Here is a 20302-nt window from a genome sequence, read left to right on the forward strand (position 1 = left end):
GGCATCCCTCCCCACAAGGGGAGAAGAGTAGGGGACCAAGGGGAGAAGCAGGGGGACCCCACTGTCATTTGTAGAGATGAACCAAAGGAGAGGAAGCTGAAGAGATGGCCAGAGAAACAAAGAAGAGCCAGGAGCGTGAGGTGTCACAGGAACCGGGGAGCGGCCCACGATATCCATGCACGCCGTGGGCTGGATCCGTACCAGGTAGGTCAGTGGGGCCCCCAGGGAGAGCGGTCCTGGGAAGAAGTATGCCTCAGTGGGCTCTGCAGGGACAGTTGTTCGGAAGGGAGACATGAATGGGAGTAAGGACAGCTAGTAAAATGTTCATTTCCCCCTCAAGAGCAGCCTTTGGGGAGAAGAAGGAAACGAAATAGGGGCCTGACTAAAGATCACTGTGTGAGGGAGGGCAGGCAGGGGAGAGGGTCTGCAGGTGAAGTAACAGGAGAAGCCCCTGGGGTGGGGGTGGGGAAAAGCCAGGACTGACGAGGGGAGCAAAAGAGGAAGAGCCATTGTGCTGAAAGACAGGAAGGAACTTGCCAGGGGCATGGGCTCAGGACAACTCAGGCCAAGGCCAACACCCCTCACATGCTGGTTATCAGCCAGCTTCCTCGGGTGCCCAGCGTTCACTCAGCCTGTCCTCAGTAGCTACCCCTTCTGTGGGTCAGGAGGAACATGGCCTTCAAGATGACAAATGCAGTACTTACTCAATTAAGAATACATTCATGAGGTCTCCGTGCTGCCACAGGGCTTTCTTCAAACTCATAGGAGAGCACTTAATCCTGCCATCTGTCTTCCCTCTCAGTCCATGCCTCCTCCGCCTTCCCAACACTGAGCTGTCCGCCACGGGTGTCCCGACCTGCTCTCAGCCAGGGCTTACTGGAGGGCCTCTGCCCTGTGCTGGAGCGGGAGGCGGAGCCCAGGCTTTGGAGACCTGGCAGTCTCCTGGGAGCGCCAACCCCTGGTACGCCCAACTCCAAACAGCATGAGGTGGTACAGGACTGGTAACGAACGAGGCAGGAAGGGCAGGGTTAAGAAAGCAGGAGAAAGGAGACTTCTGGAAGGGGTGTGCTTGAAGAGCCCAGCTGGGAGAGGTGGGACCCAGTGGGTGGAGGGAACAGCAGCCGTCCAGCACCCAGCCCGCCAAGCGGATGTGTGTTTGATAAGGGGTGAAAGAAGCCTTTCCTGTACTTCTTCCTACTTCATCTCACCTACTCCTCCCCGCAACACTGGGAACCAGATACTATAACCTCACAATGAGTAAAGTGAACCTGGACAGGCCACATATGTCCGTCCCCAAGGTCAGACGGCTAGTAAGTGAAGAGCTCTGAGCCCCAGCGATCCTGCTCCAGAGCCCTCCTGTAACAGCCCCAGCCCACGCTGCCTCCCAGGATTAGCCACTAACTCGCCCCACTGCCTGGTGAGAAACATAGGAAATCAGATTGAAAGGGAGATCATGGGTCTTCCATCCGTCCCATTAAACCAGCCGCATCGTCCAGCATTCTGGGCACACGGCTGTAGGAACGTTTCCCAAACTGGCAGGCCACGGCACACCGCTCAGGAAGATACGGGTATTTCTACTATGGTGAAACAAGTTTGGGAAAGGCTGAGCGTTGTATTCCCTCCATCCCCCACCCGTCCTGGTCCTTCAGGAAGCTCATCCTCAAGCCGGCAGGTGAAGAACCCAGCGCCTGGCCAGTGACTGGCTCAGCACGTTTTTGCAGCCTGGGAGCGTGGGGTTCGTGGGGTTCGGCATTGGCTTCAGCTGTGTGACCCCTGCACCCGCGTTTCTGCGGTGAGAGTCACGCTACCATCTACCTTGTGGCCTTAGGACAAGCCCTTCAATCTCCACTTTTCTTTTTTTCTTTTTTTTTGAAGAGGGAGAGAGTGCGCGCGTGGGGTAGGAGTAGAGGGAGAGGGAGAGAATCTTGAGCAGGCTTCGCGCGGAGCGGAGCCGCACCCACGGTCGATCTCAGGAACCCCACATCAGGACCTGAGCGGAAATCGAGAGTGGGCGACTTAACCGACCGAGCCACCCAGGCGCCCCTCCACTTTTCGTAACTGTAGAAAAAGAAAAAAGGTACAGCGGCTGGCCTTGCAGGGCGTTAAGAAAATGAAATGAATGGAGCAAGGGTTTCTATCCTTCTCCCCGACACAGAACAAAGCCGAGGCTTCAGGCTGTCCTGATGCGTTTTGGGGTACGCGGGAGCACGGACTCTTCTGCAAGTTTCTGCGGGGTTGCGGGCTCCGGGGTTTCCCGGGCCCCGTGGGCTGGTCGGCGAGGAGCACCCGGGAGGCGCGGCTCCCGGGCGGAGCGACGGGGCGGCCGGCGGCGGGAGGGCCCTGCAGGCCCAGGGCGCCGGCCAGGGAGGGGCCGCGGGCCGGGCCGCCCTGCCTCTTCCGGGGGAGCCGGGGAGCCGGGAGGCGGTCTGCCCGGATCTGCGCGCCGCACTTCCCCCTCGCCGGGGGGCGGCCGGCACAGCGCCGGAGCCCGAGCCAGCCCCGCGGGCTGCACCGCGCCGGGGTCGCCGCCACCCACGCGCAGGTGAGCCCTCTGCGGGGACGGGGGCGGGGACGGGGGCGGGGTCCCCGCGCTGGAGCAGGGCGTGCGGGCCGGGGGCGGGGTCCCCGCAGGGTCGGGGTCCCCGGGAAGTGCGGGGGCCCCTGTGTCCCCGTGCCTCTGCGCCCCTGTGCCACCTCCCGCACTGGCCGCACCCCCGCGGCACGTCTGCCCGGGGGCCCGCCTTCCCCTCTCCTGCCCCTTCTACCCGGGTGCCACGGGCACCCTGAACGCGGAAACGGGTGAACAGGCTCTCCAAGAAAGCTGTCCCTTTCTCCGTCGCGAAGGAGCTAGAGCGGGGAGCCCCCTTCGGTGTGGGTTGAAAAGCCCAGCCCGGTCGGGTGATTTCCATCTTTCACTGTTGTGTTTCTGCCACGGTCTCCTCACGTCCTTCTTTGCTCTTGCGATGGCCTTTGCGACTGTTCCAGCACGAATACGGCTTTAGTTAGGGCTCATGACCCACGGAGATATTTCTTTCACGAACGTCTGTCTTGGGCAGGGCAACCTGTGCAGCGCGGAGTGAGAGCATGGGACAGGGAGGGATCAGCCCTGTCCTTCCCCTGCAGATGGACAGATTAGAAATCCCAACACAAACCTGGTCAGTGCCACTGAGAGAGGGACAGACCCGAGTACTCGCGTAGCTGAGACACCAAATCAGAGGGCACCCAGGGCCAGGAGTGACGGTCGGAGAAAGTCACATCTAGTTATTCTTTATTTTAACTTTTAAGACACTATTGAAATACGACCCGCATACAGGGGCGTCTGGGTGGCTCAGTGGGTTAAGACTGTCTTCGGCTCAGGTCATGATCCCAGGATCATGGAATCCGAGTCCCGCATTGGGCTCTCTTCTCAGCGGGGAGCCTGCTTCCTCCTCTCTCTTTGCCTGCCTCCCTGCCTACTTGTGCTCTCTCTCTGTCAAATAAATAAATAAAATCTTTAAAAAAAAAAAAAAAGAAAGAAAGAAAGAAAGAAATATGGCCTGCCTACAAAGAATTGCACAGTCACAAGTGTACAGCTTTCACACAGTGAACATTTCCTAGGCAACCTGCATTCAGAATAAATAAAATCTCACTAGCAGTCCAGAAACCCTCTATGTCCACTTCCAGTGACTACTTTCGTCTAAGGGGGAACTATTATCCTGGCTTCTCACATCATAAAAAGTTTCCTTGGTTTTGAACTTCTGATATATGGGCTCATGGGTACCTACCTTTTGCGTGTAGTACTTTATCCTCAGTATGTGAGACGCAGCCAAGTTGCATTTAGCTGTGATTCATCGATCTCAGCAGATGTGTGATTCTGCCCTGTGCAGATAGAGCACAATTTACTTCTACTTTCTACAGGCTACTTGGGTGGATCGATAGGGGTTGTTTCCAGGTTGGGGTTTTTTTGTTTGGTTGGTTTTTTGAATAGTGTCGGGAGGATTCTTGGGGCTGTCTTTTGGTGCACGTATAGAGCAGTTCTGTTGGGTATATTTCTAAGAGTGGAAATGCTGGGTGTGTTCACGATCAGCTTTAGTATATTTCAGTGCCACTAGTTTTCCAAAGTGGTTGTGTGAGTTTACACTCCCACCAGCAGTGAGTTCCTGCTCCTCAACATCTTTACCAGTACTTGATAGTGTCTCTTTTTTTCATTGTAGCGGCTCTGCTCAGTGCTCCAGCCCTGGTGTTGGACTGAGGCCTTACTTTGCATTTCGCTTAGGGGTAATGAATCTGCATCTTTTCATGTCTGTTGGGCATTTGGATATCCTTTTTGCAAAGTGTTCGGTTCTTCTGCACATTTTTTTCCAATAGATTTTCACTTTCTTACTAGTTTGTAAGATTTCTTAAACATGCTGGTTATGAAACACTGGATATATATTTTTTAATTATTTTCTCAGGTGATGGCCTTTTCACTCGAAGATGTCTTTTGATGAACAGAAATTTTTCCCTTTAATATTGCCAGATTGCTCTCCCCTCTCCCATACGGTTGTATTATTTATGACCAGTTGAAAAAAATCTTTGCTTACCCCAGGGGGTAGTGGGTGGGCAAAATGAGTGAAGGTGATCAGAAGGTACAAACTCCAGTTATGAAATAAAAGAAATCCTGGGGATTGTAAATTTACAGCATGGTGACTAGACTATGAAACTGTATTGCATGTTTGAAGGTTGCTAACTTAGTGGATTTATTCTCATCACAAGATAAAAATATGTATAACTATGTAGAGATGTTAGCTAGACTCATTGTGGTGACCATTTCACAATAAATACATATATCACTGTGTTGTACACCTGAAACTAAAATGTTATATGTCAATTACATCTCAATTTTATTTTTTATTGATTATTTTATTGACATATAATGTATTATTTGCCCCAGGGGTACAGGTTTGTGAATTGTCAGGCTTACATACTTCACAGCACTCACCATACTACATTACATCTCAATTTTAAATAACCAGAAGATGAAATCAGGAAGATAATCTCTTATAATTTCCTCTAAAAGCAATTTTCTTGTTATTCTCACTTCTATCTACCGTCTATTTGAGACTGAGTTTTTCGGATCGTGTAAGATACGGGTCAAGATTTATTTTTTCCCGCAGGCTATCAAAATTGACGCAGTACCATTTCTCCACTGTTTGGCAGTGTCAGCCTTGCCATTCATCAGGAAACTGTATGGATGTGGATCTGTTTCTAGACACCCTGTTTTTCTATCCATCTGTCTACTTGTGCACCAATAGCAGTTGCCTTAAATAGTGCTTCATAATAAGTCTTTATTATTCTGGTGGTGGAAGCACCTCTGCAATGTTCTTCTTTAAGATCTTAGGTATTTTTTTTTTAATCTAACTATGCCTCCAAAGCCTTTAAAAAAAAAAAATATATATATATATAGTAGTCATTTTGTAAACTCAACAGGGGACTAGTATAAAAGGGTATATAATTTGTAAACTGTATCCATCCATAAATTTACTAGTGGCACAATCTATATTACATTCAATGCTGCGTATTTACATCAGATCTACTGCAAAGTAAATACAAAATTAATTTACACCATTTTAGGGGAGCCTTGGTGGCTCAGTGGGTTAAAGCCTCTGCCTTTAGCTCAGGTCATGGTCTCAGGGTCCTGGGATCGAGCCCCGCATCGGGCTCTCTGCTCAGCGAGGAGCCTGCTTCCTCGTCTCTCCCTGCCTGCCTCTCCGACTATTTGTAATCTCTATCAAATAAATAAAATCTTTAAATAAATTTATACCATTATAGTTAAAATAAGCTTGAGCCCCCTGTATGATACAGTTTCAGAAGCAGAGAGAATTTTTTAGAACTGAGAAACTGAAGTTTCCCAAAGACCAATTTGCTACTTTTTTGCAAAATACCTCAACATTAATTATAATGCTTCCCATTTGTGTTGGATCCCTAAGATAGTTCCTCGTGACTGAACTTCAGCTGAAGTTTCAGATTTGAATAACCAAAGTTACAATACTTTTGACTTATAATTTAATTTTTAAAAATGGGTGCCGTTATACACACGTATGCACATATATATACCTTTTGACATTTTTAAAGTCTTCAAAATTTATAAAATATAGTGTTGAAAGCGTATATGCCCATGAACATGATTTATTTTAATACAGGTCATAAGACTTCAGTTAATCAACCGGAATTCTCTGACTGTTCTCTGCCTGCTAGAGTTCCATCTTAAATTTGACTTGATAACAGAATCAGTCATTTGGAATTTATTTCATAAATTCAATCTCAAGATTTACTGGTCTGCTTTCACTCTTTCACTGCTTATAAAAATAAGTAACAATATAAATTGAGACTAGTGGTTCCTTGGGTCAGAATTTTTTAGACAGCTCTTCCAAAATGGATTCTTGGGCCCCATTTCTGAAATACTGAGTAAGGTTTTCCAGGAGTATCTATATTTTTTAAAAGCTCTCTAGGTGATAACAATAATGCAACTTAGTTTGGGATCCACTGACATAAGCCACTAGACCAATCTTCTTAGGTACATCAGAATCCTGAGGTATTTGTTTAAAAATCCTTTTCCCAAGCTTTACCCAGAGATTTACTTCAGTAGATTTGGGAGGGGGCATGAGAACTGGCATTTTAAGTTTTTGTTTTGTTTTAAGATTTTATTTATTTGTCAGAGAGAGAGAGAGAGAACACAAGCAGTCAGAGTGGCAGGCAGAGGCAAAGAGAGAGAAGCAGGCTCCCTGATGGACAAGGAGCCCAATGTAGGACTTGATCCCAGGACCCTGGGATCACGACCTGAGCCAAAGGCAGCAGCTTAACTGACTGAGCCACCCAGGCGCCCGGGAACTGTCATTTTAAACCATCATTTCTGCTAGTCCCTGTATTTGTTTTCGGGGCAGTGTAAAAAGTGACCACAAATTCAGCAGTTTACCCCAACACCTGTTTATTATCTCATGGTTTCTGTGGGTTAAGTGCCCAGGAAAGGCTTGGCTGAGTCTTCTGCTGGGGTCTTACCTGGCTTATGTCCAGGTACTAGCTGGGGACGCAAAGCCACTGGGGTTTAAATGGGGTAAGAGCCACTACCAGGCTCCCTCAGGTTGTTCTTTGATGGCAGAATCTTCTTGCAGTTTTAAGACTGAGGTCTGTTTTCTTGCTGGCTGTCAGCTGGAGATTACTTCTCTAGAGGTTACTTCTTGAGATCACACAGCTTCTAGAAGCTGCCTGCAATTTCTTGACACTGGCCCTCTCACAATGAGGCTGGGAGATTCTTCAAAGTCCTAAAGGAATCACTTTCTGGTCAGCTAGATGGATTTAAACACAAACACATAAACACACACACACACAAGCATGACACGATATTCATATATATGCCATAATCATATGTACACATCTTTTACATATATATATATTTTTAAAGTAATCTCTACAACCCATGTAGGGCTTGAATTCATGACCCCAAGTTCAAGAGTCATACACTCTACCAACTGAACCAGCCAGGCACTCCACGTGTACATCTTTTTTTTTTTAAGATTTTATTTATTTATTTGACAGAGAGAGAGATCATAAATGGGCAGAGAGGCAGGCAGAGAGAGAAGGGGAAGCAGGCTCCCTGCCGAGCAGAGAGCCCGATACAGGGTTCGATCCCAGGACCCTGAGATTATGACCTGAGCTGAAGGCAGAGGCTTAACCCGCTGAGCCACCCAGGTGCCCCAACACATGTACATATCTTATATGGTAGATATATACATAATGTGTGTGTATACATATAAATGCATATACACTCACATATATGTCATGTGTATGGTAATGTAACCAGGTAAGTGACATTCCATAATCTTTGCCATATTCAGTTGATTAGAAGTCATGGGTCTGGCCCACACTTACGGGTGTGAACATGGAGTCCACCCCGGGGCCAGTCTACTCATCTGCACACGGCTCTTGGAAATAACAGTATTGTATCCATCCGGCTAGTAACAGTTAAATTGAGCACTTTAAATGATACTCTCCTGCACATCTTAACGATCCTACCCACCAAGGGTTTTAGCAAATGTTTGAGAAGCAAACTTAACCACTGAAACCAGTGTTCTTAAAGTCAAAATCAAGTGTCAGGATAATTTGTTCATCGAAGAAGTGAAAAACTCTTTCAGACAATGTAAACCTTTGAACAGACTGGTCTCTCGCCCTCAGATTTAGGGCTTCCTCCGTTCACTAGCAGGACAGACAATCAAAGATCATGTAATCGCTTCCTACTGCTTCTGTAACAAATCACCAAAAACTTACTGGCTTAATAGGACAGACATTGATTAGCTGACAGTTGTGGCAGTCAGAGGTCTTAAATGGATTGGCAGGGCTGTGTTCCTTCTGGATGCTCTAGAGAAGAATCATTTTGCTTGCCTTTTCCTGTATTCCCTGCTCAGGGGCTCACATGACACCAGCCTCTGCTTCTGCTGTCACTCCTCCTCACTCTGACCCTCCTGCCTGCCTCTCGGACGGACCCTCGTGATTACATTGAGCCCTCTCAGATAATCCAGGATCCTCTGCACATCTCAAGATCCTTAATCCCGTCTGCAAAGTCCATTTTTGCCATGGAGGGTAGCATATTCACTGGTTCTGAGGATTAAGATGTGGATATCTTTATGGGACCGTTACCCTGTCCACCATTGATAGTGATTCCTGCTTAGTAGAAATGTAATATAAATGATATAAAATACATATTCTCTTTTAAAAAGATTTTATTTATTTATTTGAGAGAGAGGGCATGTGAAGGGGGAGGGTCAGGGGAGAAGCAGACTCCCCACTGAGCAGGGAGCCCATTCGCGACTCGATCATGGGACTCCAGGTCATGACCTGAGCCAAAGACAGTCAGTTAACCAACTGAGCCATCCAGGTGCCCTAAAATACATATTCTAATCATATGTTTTTATAGGTTTCAGTACATTCCCTGTGTAATAGAGATTGGACACGTTAGATATTGGATAATACTTAATACGCTTTGTATTTTATACAGTGATAATATGATAATATTTCCCTCACATAATATATTCCTACACATCCTACTGCAAAAGCATTCTAAAAAACACTAAAGCGGGGCACCTGGGTGGCTCAGTGGGTTAAAGCCTCTGCCTTCAGCTCAGGTCATGATCCCACGGTCCTGGGATCGAGCCCCGCATCCGTCTCTCTGCTCAGCGGGGAGCCTGCTTCCTCATCTCTCTGCCTGCCTCTCTGCCTCCATGTGGTCTCTGTCAAATAAATAAATAAATAAATAAATAAATAAAAATTTTTAAAAAAATAAATAAATAAAAATAAAAAACACTAAAGGGATCATGCTGTTGCTTTTTTAAAAGAAGCTTTTAGTAATTTTCTATCAAGCCTTTGTAATGATCTATAAAGCAGGCATTTAGCTATATATCATTTTACTTTATGAATTCTGAAAAAGCACAAGGAAAAGTGACTGTTCCTAAGCCACACAACGAATCTAAGACTAGACAGAGCTAGTAATTAGACCTTCCATTTGGAGATTTAAGTTCATTAACTTCTCATAGTTTGACAGCTATGTCTCCTCTCTCTCACAGATGACTAGTTCTAAGTTCTGTAAAGAGTAAAGCATATTTAAGTGTGATAGCCCCATAGCTTCAGCTGCACAGGAACTGAAAGATAACAAGGAAGGTGTAGTGGAGTTTTAGATTCCGGGAAGTAGACAGTGTGTAGGGTTAATGGAACTTAGTGTGCCATCTTGCTCAATTATCCTATGTCAAAGATGTTGTCTTTTCCTGTATTTAAATATTTCCGTAACAGTAGTCCCAAGGGCCTATACCAACCTGCTTACAGCAGCGTATGCTGTTGGGCAACTGGATTTCTTCTTAACCAAGCGATGAGAAAAGGCAACTGCCAAAAATCAGCATGTATGGCCAAAAAGGCAAGTCATGCCATAAAATGAGAAACTGAAACTCTTAAATCTATATCTGTTAAGAAGATTAAAGTATTATGTTAGTTTCTAAGCTTTAAACTACCATTAAGACTATCAAGTGATTCTCCGATTTATAAGTCTATCAAGGTCGAATAACTTTAAAATTAAGACAAAGGGGCACCTGGGTGGCTCAGTGGGTTAAGCATCTGCCTTCGGCTCAGGTCATAATCCCAGGGTCCTGGGATAGAGTCCCGCATCGGGCTCTCTGCTCAGCAGGGAGCCTGCTTCTCCGTCTCTCTCTTCCTGCCTCTCTGCCTACTTGTGATCTCTGTCTGCCAAATAAATAAACAAAATCTTAAAAAAATAAAATAAAATTAAGACATAACTGTCAAATAATTTTAAAAGTAATAAAAAACTGTAATTTAAAAATATTTAAATTACATTAAAACCCAGGGACATCATGTCTACTCTTGGGAGAAAGAAAGGGCATCTGGAATGGTTTAAATGAAGATGTCGAGGGACAGCAGCCCTACACAGGGAAAAGGATTTCCAACTCAGTGGTTATCAGGCACTGCTTTCCTTAACTTCGGCATACCACTCAAGCTGTCTGAAATTCAAAGAATATGAGGTAGGAAAAGACCCACACATACACAACAATGTTCACCTTTTCACGTCCCATTCCTGGCTTGGCAGCTAACTGCTCTTTTCTTTCGAGATGTCTCTGGTTCCTGTGCCCACTTCACTCCTTCTCTCCGCCCCACCACTTGCTACAGTGGTTTAAGTTCTGTCTTTTTTTTGAACTTTGATATAGTTTCATGAGTCATCAGTAACTCATCTGATAGTCCCTGGCTTGGCATAGAGATGTATAGCATTTAGCAGTGAACAAAAAAGCATCATCCTCAACCTTGAATAACATATTTCCAACTTGGAAACTTATTACTGTGTGTTTCATAAAACAAGTAGTTTTTCTGTGAGTTCCCAGGGGTCTGTTTTGACCTCTGCAGATAGCTCAGAGTGAGAAAGCAAGCAGCTCTGTCCACTCTAGAGCCAAGTTCTCTACCAGCCCTTCACATGCCAACACTGAAATTCCACCTCAGATGGGAGAGGGCTCTGCTCCACATCGTGTCGGCCCAGAAACCTGGGCTAACAGAACCTCCACCATCAGGGATAGTCTGATCATCGTGGTGAGAAGGAAATACAACAAATTGCCCATTGAAGAGATTCTTGGTCCTCTGCATTTCCATATAAATTTAGAAAAAGTTTGATAATCCCTGCCCCCCCCCCAATAACAACAAATTTGGATAACACGGACCTTAAGATTAGTTTGGGGAAAATTACAATAGTGAGTCTTCTAAACCATGAACATAACGTATCCCTCCAATATCTAGATTATTTTAAATACATGCTAACCCACATTATTTTCTGAACATTATATACTGAATCATTAGCACTTTACATAAATTATCTCATGTGATCTTCATAATAAAGCTGAGAAGGTTCTAGTTTTATTTTAATTTCAAAGTGGAGAAGTTGAAGCTTAGCAAGATTAAACAGCTTGCCAGGGACCACAGTTAAAAAGAGGTGAAAATCCAGGCTCTCTGCCTATACTCTGTAGACTTTACCACTATGTGACACTATCTCCCTGAACTGACAGTTGAGGGAAAGGGGGAAAGGGGGGGGGGGTGTTTCAATGAGCAGATGGATAGGTGGATGGAGGGAGTTACTCAGTGGAAGGCAGACTGGAGGAAGTCTCCCAAGGTTTCTTGCATGTGCTTTCTCTCTCTACTGTTCAACATCTATTTGGATATGTAATTGTTTGTCCAAATTGCAATTGTCCTTGGATTTTAGCATTGACACAGAAAGTCCTTGTTTGTCTGTGGAACTCTCTGTTTCTCTTCTATTCTGAATGTGAGCCTTGCTGGATAGAGTATTCTTCGCTGCAGATTTTTCCCACTCAACTCTTGGACTATATCATGCCTTCCCTTGGAGAGTTTGTGCTGAAAATTTTGCTGCAAGCCTTATGGATTTTCCCTTATAAGTAACCATCTTCTTTTGTCTTGCTGCTTTTAATATTTTTTCCTTACTACTATATTTTGGCAGTTTAATTATAATATATCTTGGTGTGGATCTGCTTTTGTTGATTTTGTTGGGGGTACTCCTTGCCTCTTGGATCTGGACATCTGCTTCCTTCCCCAGATTAGGAAGGTTTTCAGCTATTACTTCTTTAAATAAATTTTCTGCCCCCTTTTCTCACTCTTCTTCCCCGGGATCCCTATAATACAAACGTTTTCTGTTTGTGGAGTCACTGAGTTCCCTAAGCCTATTCTTGTTTTGCATAATCTTTTATCTCTCTTTCCTTCAGCTTGATTACCTTCTAGGTCACCAATTTGTTCCTTTGCTTCTTCCACCCTGTGGTTCATTGCATCACACCTGTTTACTGTCTCATTTATTGTCCTCTTTAATTCTGAAACGCAATTTCTTAACTCTAAGGTAAGAGTCTCCCTGAAGTTTTTAATTGTCTCAGGTCCAATGATCATTCTTATGAGTGTTACTCTAAATTCTCTATCAGACATGCCAATTGTACCTGCTTTTCTTAGATTTCTGGTCATGGCCTTATTTTGTTCTTTCATCTGGTATAAATTCTTCCATATTCACATTTTATCTAAATATCTGCCTTCTTCTCTGTGCTAGAAAAGCCAGAAAATGGCCTTATGAAGAAGAGTTCCCCGAGGCCCGGTGCTTCAGTTAGTGTCTCTGGTCCATGCTGCCTACACTCTGCTGCTGTGTTTCGGCTGCTCTGTCCTTCAGGCCAGTTGTCGGCAGAGGCTCTCCTTGCCAGCAATGAGCAGTGTTTGGTCCCTGGCCATGGTGAGCTGAGTTTTAACTGGTGTGCTCTGGTCTGCTTGTTAAATGAGAACTGACTCTGCTTTCACTAGAGCCCTGCAGAACACTCCGGTCAGGAGATGTGGTGTGGGCAGGGCTTTGGTTGGTTCTTTTGGGGAGGGGGCCACCACTGCTGGGAAGGTGACAAGCTTGATGGAGTGGGCGGGGGGGGGGGGGGCTTGGTGTAAGCTGGTTAGGCAGCCAGTGTCCCACAGAGCTGCCTGCCACTGGAGGCTCTGTTTATGCCGAGGGGCAACAGGGAAATGGTGCTGGCCAACTCCTTTGTTCCCGGAAAGGCGTCTTTCTCTGAGATTGCTGCCTCTCGGGGGTGGGGGAGAGTGAATAACCTGCCCCCTGCATGCCCCAGGTGCTCTTCAGATGGCTGTTTCCAAGCCACCTGCCCCCAGTTGCTTGCCCGCCTTCTCTCCAGGAGCAGGGCGGCACCCTCAGAGCTCTAGCCCAGCCAAGTCCTCCAATCTTTAGAACTCCAGGCTCTAAGCCCTGCTGGTTGCAAAATCTCACCAATTTCAGCCCCTCTCGCCTCCCAAGCCACTGGCATTGGGTTAAATATTCTCCTTGTGCGGATCTCCTGTGTGCTTGCTCCTCTGTCTCAGCCCTTCTCTACGGCCATGGGTACCCCCACCCCCATAACAGCCAGGATCTGTTTCTCCCCTACACCAGGTCTCTGCACTTCCTACCTTCTTCAGTGTGGCTTCTTCTCTCCCTTTAGTTGTGGAGTTTGTCCTGCCAGTCTTTGGGTGGATTTCTGTGGGTATTTAGGATGATTTGAGAGTTCTCTCGCTGTGTTCAGGGCACTGGCAAGCCCAGGGTTCTCCCACTCTGCCGCCATCTTTACCCCCTCCTCCCACACAGGAAGTCCAGATCCAGAGCTTCCTGCCATCTGTCCTGCCCCAGAACCCCAAGGTGCACCTGGCCAGGTGCAGCAGGGGACAGTCACTCAACAGCTCACCCTGGGCTCTCACTCTGTCTCGCCACTCTTCACAGATCTGGGTTTTTCTGGAAGCCGGACCCAATCAACAGTGGTTGATGTGGGATAGGGATCAGGGACAAGTAGAGGGGCTGAGGCTCAGTCAGGCATCAGGAGAGAACATCTAGAGCTCACACTGGGACTGAGAGTAACATAAGTATAATTTTTGTGATCCTGTCTCTCTGTCTCTTATAGGATGGCTGTTCCATAAGGTCAAGACTGAGTCCCCTCCCTTCTCTCACTTTACCAATGCCTGGTCTCATGGGGTTAGTTTTGAGCCCCATACTATGGCATCGTCATCATCCTCCTTCCCAGCTCCTCGCTCCCAGTCTAAGAAGCCTCTGGGCAAGATGGTTGGTGAGTGGAAGCCAACTCCTAATTCCGCTGTATTCACAGCTATGAGTGCGTGAAGTGGGAGGGCTTCCTGGCCCACATGCAGCAGGACATGGGGGGAGGCTGACAGTGGTGGGCTCCCCGGCTCCGGCCTTGACCTCAGAGACCCCATGCTTTGTGGTGAGTGAGGAGAAAGGCATGTATCCTAGAACCTTAATGCTCTGGCTCACAGCTTTTCCATGCATGCTAAGCTAATATTCCTAACCTGGAAACCCTGGTGCTGAGCACTTCTCGCCAAAGTCTTTCTGAACCTATCAGACAAAGGAGCCAAGCAGAGTGAGAAAACAAATTAATCTCCAGAACACTAAACTGTCTGTTCTTATCAAAAGCTGGGGAAGCTGAGCTGATCTCATTATGGAATACTTAAATATACCAGGCACTGCATTTTCTCAGTTAATCTTCAACAACAATTAAAATGAACCTGTGGAACAGATGAGGAAGAAATGGTAGACGTAGACTGACTTGCTTAAGGTCACATGGCAAGCAAGGTGTAGGTCCACAATCAGACTGATGCCTGGCTCCAAAGTGTAGGTTGTAATCACTAGACTTTGCTTTTCAGGAACTCTGAGCAGTAACCCTCTCCCAGGCTTTTGTTTTAATATTTAGCAACAGATTTAGAAATCTGGGATTTCTCGGGGCCAAAAGGATGCCAATCCCTCCTTCCTTTCCCTCCCATAAAGGGTAGCCCACCTTAATCTAAATCCACCTCCCCTTACAGCAGAAGGTGGGCTTGGGAATTGATTAATCCTGACCAGCTTACCATGGCTCTGCTTACAGACGAGCAGATGGTCGGCTAGTCACTACTAGTGGGGAGTTTGGGGGTAGAGTGAGCTGACAGTACTAGAAATCAAAGGGCCTAGAATAGGGCAAAGACATCTTTCCTAATCAGGCTGGTAGAAGTCAGAGTCCTTTCCTTTCTTTTTTTTTTTTTTTTCTTTGCCCCATTTTGTTGTTACACCAAAGGCATTTTGTTTATTTCATTATTGAAGTACAATTGACATACATTATATTAGTTTCAGCAGTACAATAAAATAATTCAATATTTGTATATATTGTGAAATGATCAGCACAAGGTCTAGTTACCATCCATTACCATGCATAATCACAGAACTTTTTCTCTTGTGATGAGGACTTGGAAGGTTTCCGCTCTTGGCAACTCTCAAATAGGGAATAGAGTATTACTAACTAGAGCCCATATGCTGTATATTACATTCTTGCGACTCATAAAAGAGCCAGAGTTTTTATGACCTCCCCAAACCTTTAAAGATAATGGGACCCTGAAGGCACGTCCCGAAGGATGAACAAAAGAGCAGAGCGGTAGGTCTCTGAGAGTCAGGTGGCGCGCTTTTCCCGTGGGGGGCCATGGGCAGACCTGCCGGGTGTGGGGTCCCCTGTGTAGGGCCATGCGGACGCAGTCTGGTAAGCAGACCCGGCCTGAGCAGCGTTTCTGTCCCCCACAGACTGGTTCCGGCAGGCCCTGTCGAAGCCCAAGAAGCCGCCAGACCCTGCAGAAAGCACCTCCAGGGATGTTTCCCAGCCGAGCTCCCAGGAGGACACCCCCGCCCTGGGCCTCAGCTCAGCCTGGTCTCCCACCTCCCCACCCACACACGGGGGTGCCAGCAGCACCAGCAGCAGCAGCGGCGGCGGCCGCTGGAGCAAGGACTACGATGTCTGCGTGTGCCACAGTGAGGAGGACCTGGCGGCCGCCCAGGAGCTGGTCTCCTACCTGGAGGGCAGCACGGCCAGCCTGCGCTGCTTCCTGCAGCTTCGGGACGCCACCCCGGGCGGCGCCATCGTGACCGAGCTGTGCCAGGCCCTGAGCAGCAGTCACTGTCGGGTGCTGCTCATCACCCCAGGCTTCCTGCGGGACCCGTGGTGCAAGTACCAGATGCTGCAGGCCCTGAGCGAGGCCCCCGGGTCCGAGGGCCGCACCATCCCGCTGATGTCGGGCCTCACCAGAGCCGCCTACCCTGCCGAGCTCCGGTTCATGTACTTTGTGGACGGGCGGGGCCCTGATGGCGGCTTTCGCCAGGTCAAGGAGGCTGTCATGCGTTGTAAGCTACTGGGGGGTGCGGGGCAAGGGAGAAAGGCAGCTGGGCCACAGGGCCACAGCGTCTGACCGGCTTTGGTTTTGAGGAGGCAGCCACTGTAGCCCAGTAGTGCAGAAGGCAGGTCTGGAAAAGACTGTGGAAGTTGTCTGACCCCTCCGTACTTGGGTTTCCCCACTGGTAAAGTGCGAATGAGGTACGGCCCTAAGTAAGTATATACACTGAACGGGGGTTCAGAGCGCGGCCCCACCCAGGAAAGTACTCCTAGCTGGCAGAGCCTGCCCCGTGCCAAGTTCTCAATAGAATATCAGCTGGTATTATTATAAGTACTAGTAGTATTAGGTTTCTGTCACTGAACTCAGGTTGGCGATGTCCAGCCAGAGCCAGGAAAATGCCAGGATGGACATTAGCTTACTAAGGCAAAATAGTGCCAAATACTAGGAAGGAATTGGTTATCTGGGGTTGGGGCTGAGGGCGGGGTGTGTGTGTGTGTGTGTGTGTGTGTGTATTGGATTACCATGTGTTTGGAAGTGAAATAAAAAAGAAGATGTGGGAAACAGAGACGTCAGGATTTGGGAAGGGGGACAAGCCTTGTGATTCTCTTTGCTCTCTTGCAGATCTGCAGACCATCAGCTGATACTTCTTACATCACCTCGGGACCCAACAAGTTGGAGCAAAGCAGAAAACCGAGTTAGAGAGCCCATGGCCTCACGGGACCTCACGGGGCCTCACAGGGCCTTGGACTCCATCTGCTGTGACGAGGTGTAAGGAACCAGAGTTTCTAGCACTTTCTATGTAATCCTGGGGTCAGATGGCCCACCAGGCACCCATTACTGTGGGCTCCCCAGGAAGGCCATGGGCAAGCTGGGGACTCCCCCAGGAAGGTCACGGGGAAGCTGGGGACTCCCCCCAGGAAGGCATGCAGAAACTGTGGCCTCCCCAGGACTGCCATGGGGAAGCCAGAAACTGTAGGTGGCAGGAGGTGCTAACACCAAGATGATCCCCCCCTGTTTTGCCTCCCACCGCACTGCACACATGAACCTGGCCCATACCTACATCTTCTTCCCTTGGGACTGTAGAGAGATGAGTCCCGCCCCCCAAGAGGTGACTCACTTGGATCACAAGCTAGAAGCCTGCACCGCACGCTTCAGTGGGGCTGGTGTCCCCAAAGGCCTGGCATCGGGAGAAAGCACCAGGTACCTAGTTCTTCACACACTACTGCCCTTCTCCTTCCCAGGGACATTGTCCACACCAAAGACTACATGAAAGACGCATTCTGCACTGCACCGTATTTATTTTTATTTTGTGTGTTTCATAGAGACACAAACCCAGAAACCATTCTAAATAAACAGGAGCAGGCAGGGTGAAGAGAAGGAAAAGCTCAGTGCCTGCTGCGGGCTCGGAAGCCCACCCACCAATGCTTTCACTCACAGTGGGGGGGGGCTTCGTCAAAGCCTCAAAGGTTTGACTAGAACTCCTGCTTTTACACGGTCCTTTACCTCTGCACCGAGAGAGGTCAGCATTTTTCTTCTGGGAGATGATTGTGTACCTCATAGGACAGATAAAGTTTCTTTCATCTGTTCTTAGTAAGTCTGTTGTTGAACCAAAATGAACTTACTCCCGTGATGGGTACTTTTGTGCCTCTTCTCTCACTTCCCCTCCCATGTCCCCTCCTTCTACTGGAAAAAACATATATATACACATATATACGTGTATATAGATATGTATGTATGTTAGTTTCAGGTGTAAAACATTTGACATTTATATATAATGAAAAAAATTTATATTTTAATTATGAATTATTTTATTACATACAAAAAGACTAAATATAACATTCACTCATGTACCTTCCTCCCAGCTTAAGCAGCAAAACCTTACAATCCCGATGGTACCCCCTTTGTGTCCTTAATCACCTTCTCATTCCTTCTCACATTGGAAGCAATCATGATTCTGAATTTTGAATTTCTTCGGCTTTTCATGTAACACATCCCTGACATGTTTACCTTTACATGCTTTTGTGCTGTATGTAAATGGTATTATAATGTTTGTATTCTACAAATTCTTTTTGTTGCTCACATGTAAGATTTATCCGTGTGGTTGCATGTAATGCCAGGAAATTCACCTTCATTTCGATATGTTAATATACCACGAATGGACATTTGGTGGTTTCCCATTTGTTGCTATCAAAAGCAATGAGCTCAGGGTGCCTGGGTGGCTCAGTTGATTGGGCGACTGCCTTCGGCTCAGTCACGATCCCAGGGTCCTGGGACAGAGCCCCGAGTTGGGCTCCCTGCTCAGCGGGGAGCCTGCTTCCGCTTCTCCCTCTCCCTCTGCTGCTCTGCCTGCTTGTGCTCTCTCTCTCTGTCAAATAAATAAATAAAATCTTTTTTTTTTTTTTTTTTAAAGCAACGAGCTTATGAACATTTTGGTACAGGCTTCCCTGGTGAGATTTTCTAGGATTTTGCCCAGATGGGGAACAGCTGGAGAGTAAATACACACCTTCAGTTTGGGTAGAAAATACCACACTTTCTTCCTGGTTATGTCAGTTTATGTTTCTACCATTTGTGTATGAGATTTCCCACTTTTTCATGTTCTTACTAAACACACAGAATCATTAGAGTGTAAAATGTTTGCTGATCTGGTGGATGAAGCTGGTATCCAGCTTCAGAATATTCAGAATATTACTGCCATAATATTCTCTTTTTTATGAGAAATTCTATGTATATCATATACCAAAGGGGAAGAGAAAAATCTGATGAATCCCCATATACCCATTGCCTACTTCACCAGTTCCCAACTCAGAGCTAAGCTCATATCAATAACTCCCAATTCCCTTTCCACCAGATCTCTTTGGGGCAAATCCCAGGCATTATTTTATTCCTCTGTATTAAAACTGTGTATGTTTTTAGGAGTTTAAATGTATCTTTTAAAGAACAGAAAGCTTTATTTTTTTAATATAAAAATGTTTACCAATTACTGTAATCTGTGTTTTTGCGTCTTCTTTAGGAAATCCTTTCCTATTCCTATAATTTCTTCTGGAGCTCTTTCCCATTTAGGACTTTAATCCACTGGGATGTTTTGCTTGGGTTTGATTTTGTTGTTGTTGTTCTTGGTAAAGTCAAAGGCCCAATTTTTCCCCCCGATTTGTATAGCCATTCTTTACTGACCAGTAGTCAGTCCACCCTTTCCTCCTACCAATTGTGAGGTCACTGCTGCCATTACACTGTCATATGTGGGTATGTCTGCGTATCCCTGCAAAGTGACACACTGGCTCATTTACTATGATTTTTAAGAAGTCTTAATGCCTATTAGTATTTTTATTAGGCTTATATTGAAATGAGAGATTAATTTGGGAAGAATTGGTCATTTTTACATTGAATCTTTTTCTCCAGAAAAATGGTATGTCTCCATTATTGATATCTTGAAATGTATTTCAATAAAGTTTTATAATCAGATACTTTTATTAGATTTATTCCTTAGTGCTTTATATTTTCTGTTGCCACTGTAAAGGTATTTTTATATTTCTAATCTATTACGGGTAGAAAGGATCACAGTTCTGCATATTGATCTAATATTAAGCAACCTGCTGAATTACTTAAAAGACCACAGACTTTGTTCTGTTTCTATAGATAATCATATAATTTGCAAAACAAGGGGCATCTGGGTGACTCAGTAGGTTTAGCCTCTGCCTTCAGCTCAGGTCATGATCTCAGGGTCCTGGGATCGAGCCCCGAATTGGGCTTTCTGCTCAGCAGAAAGCCTGCTTCCCCCTCTCTCTCTGCCTCTCTGCCTACTTGTGATCTCTCTCTGTCATATAAATAAATAAAACCTTTAAAAAAAACTTGCAAAACAAAACAGAAAACTTTAGTTCCTTGTATTTTTGTGCTGCCTAAGACCGCCAGTATGCTGAAAGTGACAATAGCAACTATCTTTGTCTCATTTATGCTTTTAAAGGGAATGCTTCCAACATTTCTCCGTTAAATGGGATATTTGTGATAGATTTTTTGTTTGGTGCAATTTTTTTTGAAGATTTTATTTATGGGGCACCTGGGTGGCTCAGTGGGTTAAAGCCTCTGCCTT

General features: G+C 46.4%; 1 protein-coding gene across 2 annotated transcripts; it reads left to right on the top strand.

Annotated features, from left to right (window-relative positions):
- Window positions 1-2399: 2399 nt before the first annotated feature.
- TIRAP (TIR domain containing adaptor protein) lies at window positions 2400-19677 on the top strand. Of its 2 annotated transcripts, XM_059184604.1 has the most exons (5): window positions 2400-2542; window positions 12602-12778; window positions 13977-14138; window positions 15635-16228; window positions 16840-19677. In XM_059184604.1, the coding sequence occupies exons 2-5, from the start codon at window positions 12622-12624 to the stop codon at window positions 16857-16859; spliced, it is 933 nt and encodes a 310-aa protein (XP_059040587.1). In that variant the 5' UTR covers window positions 2400-2542; window positions 12602-12621; the 3' UTR covers window positions 16860-19677. The 2 variants fall into 2 exon arrangements, with proteins under 2 accessions (XP_059040587.1, XP_059040579.1); XM_059184596.1 differs by lacking the exon at window positions 12602-12778 and having other exon boundaries at window positions 2422-2542.
- Window positions 19678-20302: the final 625 nt, after the last annotated feature.

This window comes from Mustela lutreola, chromosome 1 (genome assembly GCF_030435805.1).
Source record: "Mustela lutreola isolate mMusLut2 chromosome 1, mMusLut2.pri, whole genome shotgun sequence".
NCBI lineage: Eukaryota > Metazoa > Chordata > Mammalia > Carnivora > Mustelidae > Mustela > Mustela lutreola.